Raw genomic sequence first — 15415 nt, 5'->3', positions numbered from 1 at the left:
ATTGTTTTACGTGGGGGGGGGGGGGTTTGAAAAGTTGTCGGAATGGAATAAAAAGTACTTAAGTCATTCAAAATTTTTTAGCTTTTCAATGTAGTCTCCTTACACTTGGTCCAACGATGTTCCAGCGCCTTGCGCCCATCTCGAAAATGAGTTTCCTCCAAGCCTGCAAAATAGTGGTAAACTCTGGCTGTCAAGTCTTCATTTGGAGTGAATCTTTGTCCACCAAGAAAAATTTTCAGTTTTGGGAAGAGATGGAAGTCTGATGGAGCCATATCAGGTGAATAAGGCAGGAGTGGCAATTCATACCGTAGTTCGTGTGATTTTACCATGGCGACGGCACATGTGTGCAGGCATGCATTGTCTTGATGGAAGATGTCTTTCTTCCTTGCTAAACCTGGCCTTTTTTCACATATCTTTTGTTGAAATTTGTCACGGAGGTTAGCATAGTTTTCTCCAGTAATTATTTGTCCAGTGAGGAGGTAATCTACAAACAGAACCTCCTTTGCATTTCAGAACACTGATGCCATGACTTTCCCTGCCAAAGGAATTGTCTCTGCTTTGTTTCGTGGTGGAGAATCGGCGTTTTTTCCACTGCTTTGAATGAATGTTGTTTTGTCTCTGGGGTATAGTAGTGCACCCAAGTTTCATCTGTGGTCACAAACCGGTGCAAAAAAATTTTGTTCGTTTCTCCTAAAATGGGCCAAACATTGTTCCGATATGTCCATTCTCATGCATTTTTGATCCAGCGTCAAGAGTTGTGGCACCCATCTTGCAGATAATTTTTTCATTTCTAATTCTTCAGTTAAAATGTGATACACCCTTTCAGATGACATCTGACAAGTGTGAGCAATTTCACGTACTTTCAATAGATGATCTTCCATGACCATTTTGTGCACTTATGCAATGATTTCTGGAGTAGTGACACATCTTGGCCACCCACTGCTTGGATCATCATCTAAGCACTCCCAAACAAATTAAATTCTTTTGTCCATTTGACAACTGTTGAATATGAAGGAGCAGAGTCCCCCAGTGTATTCTTGAAATCAGCATGAATGTCCTTTTCTTCCATACCTGTCTGAATGAAGTACTTAATCACTGCTCGAATCTTGATCCCCCCCACCTTCACAAATTACTATGCAGGAACAAAAACAGAGCCACACCACTGCCACAGCTCTCTTCCAAGAGCACCGACATGTTTACAGCCAACAGTCCAATGAATATCACATGAACAACTCATTCTAGTGCTGACTCTTGTGGTGATTCTGAGAACTTTTCAAACCACCCTCATACTGTATTTACTCAAATCTAAGCCGCACCTGAAAAATGAGACTCGAAATTCAAGGGGAGAGAAAAGTTTTAGGCCGCACCTCCAAATCGAAACAAAGTTGGTCCATTGTAACATGAGACACAATTTAGGTCAAATGAATGACGATACAGCTACAGTAGTTTGGTTCGAGTCGTAAGCTTAGCAGTTAAGCTTTACCAGGCAGCCATTGCTATGCGTCAGGTGCTCCGTCCGTATTTATACGGGTACCCTTCATTTTTCGCGTACTTCGTCTGGTTTGAATTGATTGCTTATTTTTATTCGATCTTATAAGTGCCGATCTCTTTGTTATAGGTCTTTACGTCACTCTAAGCTGAAAATGCATTACTGTACTGTGTCACGCATTGTTTGTCACATTCTTACACTGCTGCTTTCTTTGATTATGATCAACAAGAACCAAATAATAGACAGCGCATGATAGAAGATGTTCTGAATGAGAGTTTAGCGAAAATTTTTCTCCGTTTGAAAATCTTTGCAGACGCCTCTTTAGTACATTACATTCTGCACTGAAATTAGTCATCTTAGATTTAAAAATCTAGTCAATTGCCATGCTTCATTTCTGACTGTATCACTGTTAGGCATAAGAATAATACGAATATAAGCATGACATGATATGTATATTCTTCCATGTTTGCTGTTGTCTCACTCTAGTTTCGTAGTTTATTAGGCAGACAGGATTTAAATGAGTTAGCAGCAAACACGAAAGAATACATGGCAAAATGTTCACATTCGTATTATTCTTATGGTGAAGAGAATACTGCATGCGATTCACAATTCATAGAAGTTCCTATAAGGAACCATCTCTCCTCACAGGTAGGAAAACATTCAGAATGTTGAGTTGGCCATATTGACAAACATCCTAAACAGTCTTGCCAGTCGGTTTTTCGTAGTACATTGAAAGGCTGCTACATTCGAAGATGGACAATACGGAATTTGTATTTACTTCGTTGGATAATGTATGAAAATGAAAATGCAGTGGTCGAAACTCGAGGGGAGAAAAAAGCTAGTCTTCCACAATTTTTTTAATTTTTTTTAAAAATTTATTTACTGACGCAGAGGGTTTGGCGCCAGTATTTATCTTTGTGACTGCAAAGCATGCCTGTGTAGTGCTACATATATTTGACGGCAGAAGTTAGTTGTGGTGGCAAGTACCAACATTTTCCAGAACTTCCGCTTACTTTGCACTCATTTCTAAGCCGCAGGAGGTTTTTTGGATTACAAAAACTGGAAAAAAGTGCGGCTTAGATTTGAGTAAATACGGTACTTAAGTTGGAACTGGCACTTCAGTTTTTGAACCACCAAAAGATTATAATTTCTGAAGTTGGCTGTATTTAGTGAAAACAGTCTGTGTATTAAAACTGTGAGCGGAAGTGATGAGTTGTCCCTCAGCTGCAGTAGGTGCCTGTAATATCTTCAATGTAACTAGATAGCAACTACAAATGCCAAAAAAACCCTACATGGCAGCTGGCCTGAGGCATAGCAGATGCTGTATCGATACTGGCTAGAGTTTACAGAGCTACTTAGTTGGCTTATGCAGCTTTTATTTACTGTGCCCTATGTTTGATATGCATAAACTCAGTGGTCCTGAATCTGTCAGCAACTTGTAAATTTCAGATAATTATTATTTCTGCTGATAGTGATATTGAATAACACTGTTCAAGAATTGCTACAGTATGATATGTCAGTACTGTGCTTCATTTGTTGCTTGGCATGTATCTGTGGAAATAATATGATCAACCAGTACTTGGTCAGTCAGACGCCACCATAGCTTGAATGAAATAACTTTGTTATTAACAATTTGTAGGACTAGAATGTGGTAGCAGACTCCCCCCCCCCCCCCACCACACACACACACACACACACACACACACACACACACACACACACACACACACGCGCAAGATCTTGGTTATGGTGACAGACTGACCTATACCATAGTGTGCAACAAATTTGAATGCCAAATAAAGTTTGTGGTAAAATATTGACTTGTAACATAGAATGTTTACATTTGTCGTTAGGGCCATATTCAAACACACTTTGCCATATTTAATGCACTTTTCATGATAAAAGTAAAACTACAAGGTAAAATCAGGATACAACGAGTATTTTGATGCATATTATGTGGTTCTGTTGTAAATAAACTACAAAAAATGCTAGGAGAGTCCACTACTTAACACTTTTACTTCCTGCAGGATGTGGAGGGCATTGTTGTTGGCTTGCGGATCACCATGCCTAATAGGCTCTGCATTTATCTACAAAGCAAGCAATACAGAAAACTCGTGGTGCTAAAAAAAATAGCTGTGATTAGCATGCGGCTGTTTCCTACCACTTGACTTCTGAAATGTCAATCACAAAGCTATTTTAATCAAAAAACAACACTCCTCAAAAAAGTAACCGAAAATTCTTTGAAGAATGTTAGTATTGTGCCTGAGTTACTAACGAATGAAATTCAGTTAATGTCAGCATGGTACAGGTTACTATTGGTGTGGGAGAGATGGCAAAGTATCTCAACACCATAGGGCTCAAACTAGTTACAGAAGGGTATTATATATTAGCTGTACCTGACGTTAAAGGAAAAAGTATACTGTGTAAATAGTTTTTTTTCCTTTCTTTAACTTTTCCAGAAATTAATATTTTATCTTATTGGTTATTGATACTCTTGTAATTTTTAAAAATTATCATTCTACAAAAACATTGTTCTATCAGTGTTCTAGTATCACTGTGTTATAAGACACCTATTATTGAACTGTTGTTGTTTGTGGTGTTTATTTTGCTTACGTTTATTTACAGGAGGGGAACTGGAGCATTTGCTAAAGGAAAACCTAATAGTGATGAACTTAGCTCTGGTTACCGATTGAGAGAGACTGATAACCGTTTAAATCGAACAAAACATCGACAGAACCCTGTGCAAAAGCCAGAGTTTGTGGGGGAGAGAGAATTGATTGACAGTGCAGTCAATAACAGGTCATCTGCCAGCAGTGAAGCTAAAACATCTATTGTTGCTCCTTTAAGCATTAAGGAACTACGGCAAAAGGGATTAACAAAATACGATGCAGAACTGCTGATTGCAGCCCAAGGATCTAAATTTTCAGATATTGAACATGCAGTTAGCAGTGGAACACGTAGAGGAGTTGAGAAGATGACGGCAGTGTCCACCACGCAAGAATCTTCTGCTGCATCTTTACCACTTGGAAAGGCCAGCACCGAACGAATTGCGAAAGAACGTAGTGAAAGGATAACTAGAAGGGAAGTTATGCGTTCAGGTTGTCATTCATTAAAGTCTGTTCGCTCAGGTGGTTCCAGTCGATCCCAACGGCTTTTGCGCAAAGCGCAGACCAGGTCAGAATTAAAGACAATGCAGTTAAATTCTTCACAGGTTGACGATGATGATGATGATGTTACTCTTTCAAACTTAATTAGTCGCAGTTCATCATCTTTGACAGAGGATACTCAAAATAGTAATAGTAATTGCTCTAGCAATAGCAACAGTAGCTGTATCAGCAGTCTTAGCAGCCTTAGCAATGACAGTGGGGTAGTTTCTGACAGTGATGGGCAGAAAGATTGCTGTGACATGCAGGTAGGGGCTGATGCACCTGAGGGCGAGACTTGCGGGATCACCTTAAGGAATCACAAAAGGTTGAATGAACTTTCAGTAGATGCTTGCCTTGTCACAGAAACAGCTGTTAGTTGTAGCATAGATCATCAGGTGGAATCTAATTGTGTTGTAGAATGTCAGATGCCCGAATCACGGCAAGATGAAACTATTGAGAGAATCAGTGAAGTGACACCCGTGTCGCATGCACCAGTCAGCAATACTACGCAAGCTGAATGTGAGGATAAAAGAGCAGTGTTTGAAGTCCTTCAGGAAACTAACGAAGAAACTACATGTGAGCCATTGAAAGCAGTTGTTGATAATAAAACTGTAGAAAATGAAAACAAAGAGTATTCTGATGATGTTGTAGTGGAGGCAGAACAGTCTTTCAGTAATAATGATAATTATAATGATAATGATAATGATGATGATGTGGATGATGATTATGATGAAAATATTCCGAATAAGAATGAGACTGATAGTTGTGCTGATTCAGATGTTGGTATGGAAAATGGACACACTGCATCATTTGATACTGGAGCAAATGAGAGCTTTCTTGAAGATGATAGCGGCCATCAAAGTGGCCAGTCGTGTTCAACGATAAATGCAGATTCCCAGTGTGAACTTCTAGGAGAACCTGCTGTTGCACCACTGTCTAATCAAAACCTACATTGTAGTGAGCTTCATGTGAATAACAGTGTGGAAAATAATTTTAGTTCTGTGACCCAGTACACAGAAAGGACGAAGGATATCTATGAATTTAGTGACAAAGAAGATAGTGATTTAGCTGAACCCCAACGTTTTTGTCGTTCTAGGTTGTTAGGAAATTCTCTTGGTAGTAATTCAGTTAGATCACCAACATTGTGTAACAGTGCTATAGAATGTTGGAATAAAAGTTCTTGTGAGGTGAGAGAGACATCAGTAAAAGTGCACCACACAGCAGACACCGAATGTGCTCGTGAAAATAATATGTCCAAACATTCGCTATCATTAAGTGCACCGATGCCACCCCCTAAACCAAGTGAGCCAGGACGTTTAAAACTAACACTGCGCATGAAGCGTAGTCCGATGTTGGATGAAATTATAGAATCTGGTTCAAATTTCAGTGATGACAGTTTTGCTCCAGAGTATGAAATTCTAAGGGTTGAAGGTGTAGAAAATGAGAATCTTATGAGAGGGAGTCATAAAAATGGTTCTCATAGAAAGAAGAGGCACAAATCTAAGGATAGAGAAAAGAAGCATAGACGGTTAAAAGAACTTATGAATCGACAAACTTTTGACGATATAAACGAAGAAAATAACATTTTTCGAAAAAGTGAATGCAACAACTTCTATTCTTCTTCGAGCAAGGTGGAAACTTTCGTTCGCCCGCCCATGAAACGCTTAAGACTGATATTAGGTAACGAGACTCATACTATTGATATACCAGCTACTGCCACAACAGCACCCATTTCAAAATCAGCTTAGTTTGAAATTACTTGAGTTTAACGTCTTTCATGCAATTAATGTATGGCTCTGGTAGCCCTCAGTAGAGTTATCATTGGAGCCCATAATTGAAGAGTATTTAGTAATATTTCATTAGTCTGACAGTTTCAGAACAATATTGCAGAAGTCTAATACTTCTATTTTGTTGGGCTTATTACCCTAATTGGAATTTCAAACTTAACATGCAAAAACTAGTTTTGCATTTGCCTAACAAAGCGCAAAAAGAAGAGGTTTCTGATGTAATTTCATGGAGTGATCGAAAGTTTCTACTTGTAAATGGATATATTTTTGCATTGAAATTCATAAAAGAATATCTGTTGCCATTAGTTGATACAGTAATTATGTAATAATTGATGCCTTAGACAATTTGACTCTCGAAAATTTGTATTGGAGTTTGTGTTTTACATATTTACGTACCATTTATGTACAGCCACACAAAGTTTTGTGGTTGTAGATCTTCTGTTCTTCTCAGATGGTAATACATAATGCACTTCTGAATCTGTTCTGTCATTTACATAAACGTTTTGCGGCATGTACATGTGTGAAATTTGATTGAATAAGCTACATAAATTAAGACATGGTATAACTTAGCTAGCATTGTAAAGAAAATGAAAAGGCAGTGTGTTTGCAAATGCCCTTTATATCATCTTCCACCTTGGTATCATCATAAATATCTAAACACTGTGTGTAAAGTTTGATATTGGTCTATAAGTTGAAATTAATATTGGTTTATAAGTTGAGATTAATATTTTAAAATGCAGTGAGTTGTAAAATTTCTGGCAACTAAAATATTGAAAATTTCGGTTCAGAGTTAACATGAAAAGGGGAAGATGTTTGATTGAAGTAATGCTTTGTTAAAAGCACTCCTCTCCCGCTTTGGCTTATACAGTGTTTCATTATCATTGTGTTTAGAAAACGATAAACAGTATTTGTTCTAGTAATGAACAATATTGGTAATTTTTCTAAAGTCACAGATCAGAGTATTGCATTGCTTCCAAATGGGCAAAAACACTTCTGCCTTTTGAGTATGTCAACCTGACCAGTGTCATTTCATTGTTGTTGCTTATGTATCTTATCTCCCCCTCCCCCATTTTTTTCCCAGCACTCCATTAGGTGCCTGCTGTTTATATGTTCACACAATTCTCATAGAGTTATAAAAGTAGCATATATAACAATTGCACTGCCGTTCATGTCAGTGGTTATGTAGAATTATGTGTAATTATTATGAGTGTGTCTGGTGTTACCTTATTGTCAAATCACCTTTTTTTTCATTTCTGTTGTGTGATGAATACAGTTTCTGTTTTTGTTAATTGATATATACTTTGTTTCTATGTTGTTTTGAGACATGTCTAAAGAAATATTAGTAAGTTGCAAGTTTCAGTTGATGAAATAGTGCATTATGTTGCCTCATGTGAATTTCAGTCCATGGACATTACTGGAAAATTCTTGTAGCAACTGTGAAACATTGCTTTTGTGAAACACACACATATCCTGTTAAATTAATGACATAATAACTTTTTAATTATATGAATTCCATCATGTGGCATTTTGTGTGCAAGTTAATTACTCATTCTTGCTTTTTCTGTACTGTTATTCTACAATTTTAAAGTTTTCTCTTGTAAATGTGTAATTATTATCTTTTTTATATTGTTACTGTAGCCTGTCTATCTAAAGTTAGGTTAATATTATTCTTGCTCATGTTGACATATTAACACTGGAATGGTGACTAAATATTACTATGCTCTAGAAATGTGCCTGACTTAATGGACTTAGGTACTTTAAAATTTATATAGATATGTTTTCATATACACAGTGGCTCAGCCTTTTTTTTTTTTTTTACCCCCTTTGTTACTGATTTGGGTAATCTTTTTGCAGCAGATCCATTTACAATTATCTCGGTGAATATTTCTAGTCAAAACTTTTTAAATAAGACAGCTGAGGAATTGTGTGCTTCTGAGCAACTAAATATGCCTGAGAAATATGTGCTTACACCATCAGTTGTGAAGCTATGTTGAGATGGTTGTTATTTTGTTGTTATAATCATGGAAAGCACAAAACTTATGCACTGGCATACAGTATTGTCTCTAAAAATATTCTAATAGGTTTCTTGTTTTTATAAAAATAAAAACTTATATTCAGTTTCTCAATCATCGTCTCAAGACAGAATAATAAGATTTTGTATTTATTTGGTTTTTCCCATTTGTGTTTCTCTTTATCTGTATTACATTGTCAAGGCATATTCAGCTGCACATGGAACATTTAGGTTCAGCTGAATCTCATGATCAGATGTATCTAGTTTGTTCCCTGTCTTGCATAAATCATTTTTTATTCACTGGACATATATTCAGAATTAATACTTGTTTATGGCAGCATTCTCAAATGCATAGAATTACCATATTCCACCTATAAAATGAATAGCCCCATTTTCTTAATTTGTAGGTGTTGAAAAATAGCCATAAGATCTGTGAATTTGTCTCCCTGTGTATTTATCCCTCATCTATGGTGAGTAATGTAAGATGTGAATGGATAATATATTTTTCTGCAACACGCTGGTGCTAAGGGGAAGTAGTACTTCAACAATATTGAATGTGGCCTCCAATTTTCTCTACTGTTTGCTTTTCTTATACTTCCAGAGCCTCACTGCCAATAATTGTAGTTCTATTATTTTCAGTCTTTTAGGTGATATATAATTGCATTTGCTTCTCCACATTCTGTTACTAATGTAACTATGTGTAATCATGAGTTGTTGCTGTCATTGTATGGAAGAGGACTTGGCACGGTCTTGAATATGATTATAGGGTCGCCTTTTTTCGTTAAAGAAATTGTCCGTTCATAAATTAATCATTCCATTCCGTAGTGAAATAAGACGCAATCAGCTCTTCATGTGCCAGTGTCCTCATATCAGTACATGCATATTTGTAGTAAAATTGATTTTATTTACTTGATATGTATATACAAGTGGGATTGAAATGTGCAGAGAATGGTCTTTATATACATATATCAAAATCACATTTGAATGAAGAATTCCTGAAAATGTGGGAATATTTTCATTTGGCTGTTAAAATGTTAGTGTGTTTATATTGTGTGTGTGTGCGTGTGCATGTGCTTCTGTATATAAGTATGTCAGTACATAATTTTCAAAAACTGCCAGTCAGTTTAGATGTAAATAGTTAAGTCTTTGAATAGTATACATGTTTCTTCATTTTGTAGGCATGGTATGCCCTTTTTCTGTAGCAAACGGTGATGTGCAAATGAAGTTGTTTCATGTCACATGTGCTTATGGTGTCTGTGGACCATTTGTGAATGGATTAATCTTTCTTGTCGAGTATGGCCGTCATATAATATTTTGTGCCACCACTCACAATCAAGTGTTTTACATAGCAATAAGATTGCAAATGCTAAAGCTGAAGTAACTGGTATTTGGTGGAGGCTACTTTGCTACATATTAAGAAACATGTGTCTTTTCTTGTTGGTTGTTAACTTCTGTTGTGATATTTACCTCACTTATTTTAAACGTTGTTGTATTTAATAAATAGTTTAGTTTTTAAGTATTCAAGTACTTCATCTTTTTGAAACATTATTTAATTGCACTCCCTTAATTTCAAGGGAGCTGATATTGTAGTATGGATAATATTTATCTGCTGCTTTGTTTTTCATTTTGTGCTGGGACAAAAATCATACTTTCTATGAGAGAGGAAAAAAAATTGCATGTATGAATCTTGTTGATCTGGTTTTATTTGTTCATTTTGATGGCCACTTCAAAGCCTGGGATATGTAAAGAATCAAAATGTAATAGTTCTTGGTCTACAGGAAGGGGAAAACACCCACAGAGATGTGGAATGTTAGTTTTTGGTACTTACTTATGAAAGCTTACTCTGCTCATGTGAATTTTAAAGAAAATCTTCACTATTTTATGAAGAGAAGATGAGGTTACAGAAAAACTTGTGAGCGGTTTTCAAGAGAGTAGCACTTCTCATATATTTGAGCAAAATGTGAAAAACTGAAGCAATAATGATTAGCTTTAATGCATTTTATTTCTGTACATTTGTCCACTTAGAAATATATTTCCAATTTTAAATAAACATATAGTGGAAGTTAAGTGAATTACAGCTAATTGTGAAGCTATGAATTCCCTTATTAGAATGAAGTGTGGTGTCTGCTTTTTGAAGGTACGATGTCAAACATTTAACTCTCTCTCTCTCTCTCTCTCTCTCTCTCTCTCTCTCTCTCCTTTCTGGTGTTCCCTCCCTCCCTCTCCCTGTTTCTTTGCATGTTTTGGTACATTTTCATCGGGGTACAGTTAATTTACCTGTAGATGAGATATTTAATTTTGTAAGAAATAGTTGAGCCAAAGTTTTCCAATTTTCAATATTGTGTTATGCATTTTGTTAAATAGTTTGGAGTTGCTCCTTTGTGAGTCCACATTTGTTGTGCAGTGACTACAGAGATGGGCTTGTTTCTCTCTTCTGTGTGCATCTGTACCTGAATTCTGGAATCACTAATTGTAATGAATGATTAGATGATATACATACGGTTCCATTTCAGGTCAAGTCAGGCTACTTTCTGCAAGCTGGGAAAATTATGTTGGTGGATCATCTGATCAATTTTACACACCCTAAAGAAAATGCTGCTGTTATTAATGTTATGGCTCCTATTAAATATTCTGTATGTTGGATGAACAGGTGTGAGGGACTATTCCTGAAAGTGAAAGCTTACATTAAAGAAGAAACGCATCTACAATTCTACTATATTTAAAAGTATAGTGATCCACTAATTTTACTTTTTTGTACTTTGGTGGGGGGAGAGTGGTAAGAGTAAAATACCAGCCTTGGGGGACCCAAATAAAGAGACAGAGCCAACATAAGGACCATAGTTTTTCCTTTTATGTCTCCTGTGTTTCATATTTTTTTGTCTTCTATACCCAATATAATTATTTACAGATGACACAATGGGTTGAAGTCTCACTTCCACTTTAGTGCATAGCTGAGGAGTTTCTAGCTCTTTGTTGTTTCATTTGTTTATCTTTGTAAGACAGATCCACATTTAACTTTATTTTATTTATGTAACTGAAAACTAACTATGGAACCACTGTTCCTTTAGCAACGAAAATGTTGCCTGTGCCAGTGACAATCTGATACAGTTTTTTTTATAGTGTAACTCAAGCAGTAACATTTTACTGTGAATTGTGGAAAAAAGAACTTTGAGAATATATCATTAACCTCTCCCATCCTCACAGTTTGTGCTGACTCACTTGTGTATGACTACAAGCTGCTTGACGTCAAATAGTTTTATTCTTGCTTCAACTTTATAGTAATTATTATGTCAAGATTGGCTACTTACTACAAATATTCACATAGCTTGTTTCAGCAATTTATTGTTATCTTTCAGTGACATTATTGTACAGTCTTGTAGGAATTCATGTTCTGTCCCAAATGAATGCCAAGAAGAAAGTATAAGATTTCTTTATTATTACAATTTGTGCGACCACTGAGTAGCCTTACAAGAAACAGATTCTCATTGTTTCTGAATAGTCAGAAGCTATATCATACTAGTGAAATTTTATTAGTGCGCAAGTAAGAACATACTTTGTTAGGGGGAAATAATGACTGAAACCCCTAACCCCTTGCATGGACTTTCGTTGCTAGAAAGATAGGGATAGAGGGTAGGTTTGCTTTGCTTATATATCATTATAGATTTAATTGTGTTGATAATTACATTCATATGAAACACAAATATACCAGAACAATAACATACAAATTTTGTATTAGTGGTCCTAAAGATCAGAAGTTTCAATTTAATGTGTAGGGAAGCAAATAATGTAAAATTGGTGATCACTCTACATTAATATTAAGCAGCCACTATGTGCTGATTGCTCCCACTTAGAATTAAACCGCAGGGTTTTTGGTTTCACCATCCATATAGTGACCGTATTGTGCTTAGTTGGTTGAAAGTATTTGAAAAATGAATGCAAAATCAACAAAATTATCATCTTTCAACTATAAAGCAGCACAGAATTCAAACTGCTCATATTGACTCATTTTGGTGAGAGCATCAGAAGTAATACAGCTTTTACCTGACAGAACAAGAAAAAGGCACTAAAAAGCAGAGGCAGATGAAGTTATTGTAACCTGATAGATTTCTTCACCACAAATATGCGTTAAAAAGCACTGCAGTTTGACCAGCTTCAGTTACTTAGTGTGCAAAATGTAGGTCAAATATGGCCCATTATACAAGACTTTGTTTATAACTGTTTCTGAAGATAACCACAATTCTCTCAAGTAATATTATTTCTCTGACCTTTATGGGAAAACTCGTTTAGACTTCATTATGAAAACTACCTCCAGTTAACTTATGAGGATGTGATTAGGGGTGAGGGAGAGGGTACTGTTAAGAAAACTATGGCTTGTGCAGACTGACAGTGGGATACTAAAAGGAAAAAACCGGCTCACAGCTTCTTCTTTCCCCCTCTCCCCCCCCCCCTCCCCCCATCCTACATTTCTTGTTTGTCATGTGGTGGCCTCATTTATTAATCACATTCCTTTTCCACAGCCTTCTATCTTCTTTGTTCTTCTTACTATAGCTTCAAAAGGTGGAACCTTTTACCAAACACCCAAGATAAATTTCTTTATTGGTGTAATGTACTTGGAAAGAATAACTTTTTAGCTATAATTGCTAACTGTAGAGATCTGAAACCAGGTGTTCAGTGTGTGTGTCTCATCCCCAACATACATTGTGTGTTCTTTGATAAACTGTTACCTTTTTTGTTTCCTGACAATCTCTCTAGTTTCTGAGATTCCTTGAAATGTTTTTGTGAAAGATGGGAATTAAATGAGAGGACAGTTTATTCAGAAAGCATTAGTGTGCACATTTAGACTGCCCTTTTTAGTATTCCAGTTGAATGTATGAAATCGACTAGCACAAGTTAAGTATTATTTGCAGAGTAAGTGTTTATTCTACACTAAGTTGTGTGTTGCATTTTGGACTATTCTTTTCTGTTTTATGAAGAAGTTGCATTATTACATTGCCCACAGCAGACTCGTACCAGGTTGGAATAGCTCTTAATTTGTCTTTTAAGTTCCTAACAGATTTGAATCATGATGCTGTGAGCCATAAGGGAATCAAGTGTACACAAAATCATGTTTGTACAAGATGTATGTGACTTCTTCCCATATTGTAAATATTGGTAGAATTTGATATGGAGAATAATGTGTAATATAAAAATTAAACACTGCCATTGTAATAAAGATTCATGGAATGCAAACTGGATCATTTTGTGAAGATAATGTTGATTAAACCTAATTTTTGTCTGCAACACTGCCATTGCAATAAAAATTGGTGAAGTGCACTAACGCATTTTATGCAGAGAATCCTCTCCTTGATCAAGCCTTGTAGAAGTATGTTTATAAACTTATTACCTTGAATAACTGTTGTGCCTATTTATGTACGAGCTGGTAAAGTACTAATGTGGTTGAAAAATTTCTATCCTTGTGTGTCATTGCTCATGTTTGGACTGTGTGTTTGTGCAAAAGCAACAGCCCTGTTAATGCATTTAAATTTTGCAACTTATGAACAAAAAAATGCATAATACCTAGTAATTCTTCAATCAGTTTGTCACTTGAAAAGTAGAGAATGTACTAATTAAACTGACTGTGATGCAGTGCCTAATATCTTGGGGGAGCATGTAAGTAATGCTCACAGACATTCAGTTGCAAGTGGTATAGCAGTGTTGGCATTGTACAGAAATGTTTAACTTCTCTCCCAGGCCATTTCTATGTTCTTAGCTGCTAGCAGTAATCTATTGATGAAATAACAGTGTAACTTGTCCTATTTTTGTGTCATAAAATATAAATAATATAGTACAAAAATATACACTACTTACATATCTGTAAATGTGTGTAGGTATATATTCCAGGGAATCTGGAAATAACAAGCTGTATCAAACAAAAAAATTACTGTGGAATGAAGCCAAAGCAAAAACCATAATAGAGGCAGTCTGTTTGAAATTACGTATCTATGGAATCAAAATCTGCAGCTTGGTGATATTCAGTACTATGTTCCTCCACCCTGTGTGTTGTAACCTGCTTGAACAATTGTTGTTATGCCGTGCAAAAGGTAGTTGAGACTGGCGCTAAGTGTGTCCTGCTGTTTGATGGAGGGCCTCCTTAGATAATCCATTGGCTGAGGAAGAGTCTTGTGGTGATGCTGTAAGCTTAAATTGATCCCTCCTGGAACAGTAATTTTTAATTCATTCATCTAAAAATCTTTCCAGATCGCAGGATGCATCAGTCATTTGTAGAGGCTGTGTGCAAGTGTATACATGAACATGTATGTGCATGCATGCATCCCCCATCTTCCTCCCCATCTCTCTCTCTCTCTCTCTCTCTCTCTCTCTCTATCTCTATCTCTCTCTCTCTCAAGTTACATTAAGTTTTACTGTATCATTGCAGTAAATAAATGTTTTTGGCTTTATCTTCACTTGCACTTGCAAAAAATCTGTACCTCAAAAAATTGGAACTCCAGGTAGGAATATCAACACTCACATAAAGCTTTTGGCCACAGCCTTCATAGCTAAATAGAAATACATAAGCAAGCACACCTTATGCACACATGGCCTGAGATGCTGGAGTTGGTGGTTATGTATGCATGAAGTGTGCTTGCTTACTTTTATGACTGGAGTTTTATCTTTTTCTGATGAAGGCTGTGGCTGAAAGCCAGTCAGATTCACATCACCAATACTGCAGGCCATTCTATTTGGTTGGTTCCTCTCTCTCCAGGAAGATATTCATGAGGTATGCAGTGTACTCAAGTATTATTCCCTTGGAAGACAAACCATTGGTGAAATGTTGATTGTATGACTGAACAGCAGGTTTGAGGATCCTGTCTTTGTTCTGCACAGCATGCAAATAATGGTAATGTCAGACATCTGTATGTGATATTGGCCTAGAGCGTGATGGATCCATCTCCCAGATGAATGCATGGGACTACATACCTGAGTCATGCTTTGGTACCTTCAT

General features: G+C 36.4%; 1 protein-coding gene across 1 annotated transcript in view; it reads left to right on the top strand.

Moving 5' to 3' along the window:
• The window catches only part of LOC126251365 (uncharacterized), a 36623-nt gene extending 28392 nt beyond the window's left edge, over window positions 1-8231 (top strand). Inside the window, exon 7 of the mRNA XM_049951744.1 lies at window positions 4115-8231. Coding sequence (XP_049807701.1) covers window positions 4115-6383 — 2269 coding nt within the window. The 3' untranslated portion in view covers window positions 6384-8231. The remainder of the gene's footprint in view (window positions 1-4114) is intronic.
• The last annotated feature ends 7184 nt before the right edge of the window (window positions 8232-15415 follow it).

The sequence above is a fragment of the Schistocerca nitens genome, chromosome 4, assembly GCF_023898315.1.
Source record: "Schistocerca nitens isolate TAMUIC-IGC-003100 chromosome 4, iqSchNite1.1, whole genome shotgun sequence".
Lineage (NCBI taxonomy): Eukaryota > Metazoa > Arthropoda > Insecta > Orthoptera > Acrididae > Schistocerca > Schistocerca nitens.
This window is presented reverse-complemented; position numbering and strand designations above follow the sequence as displayed.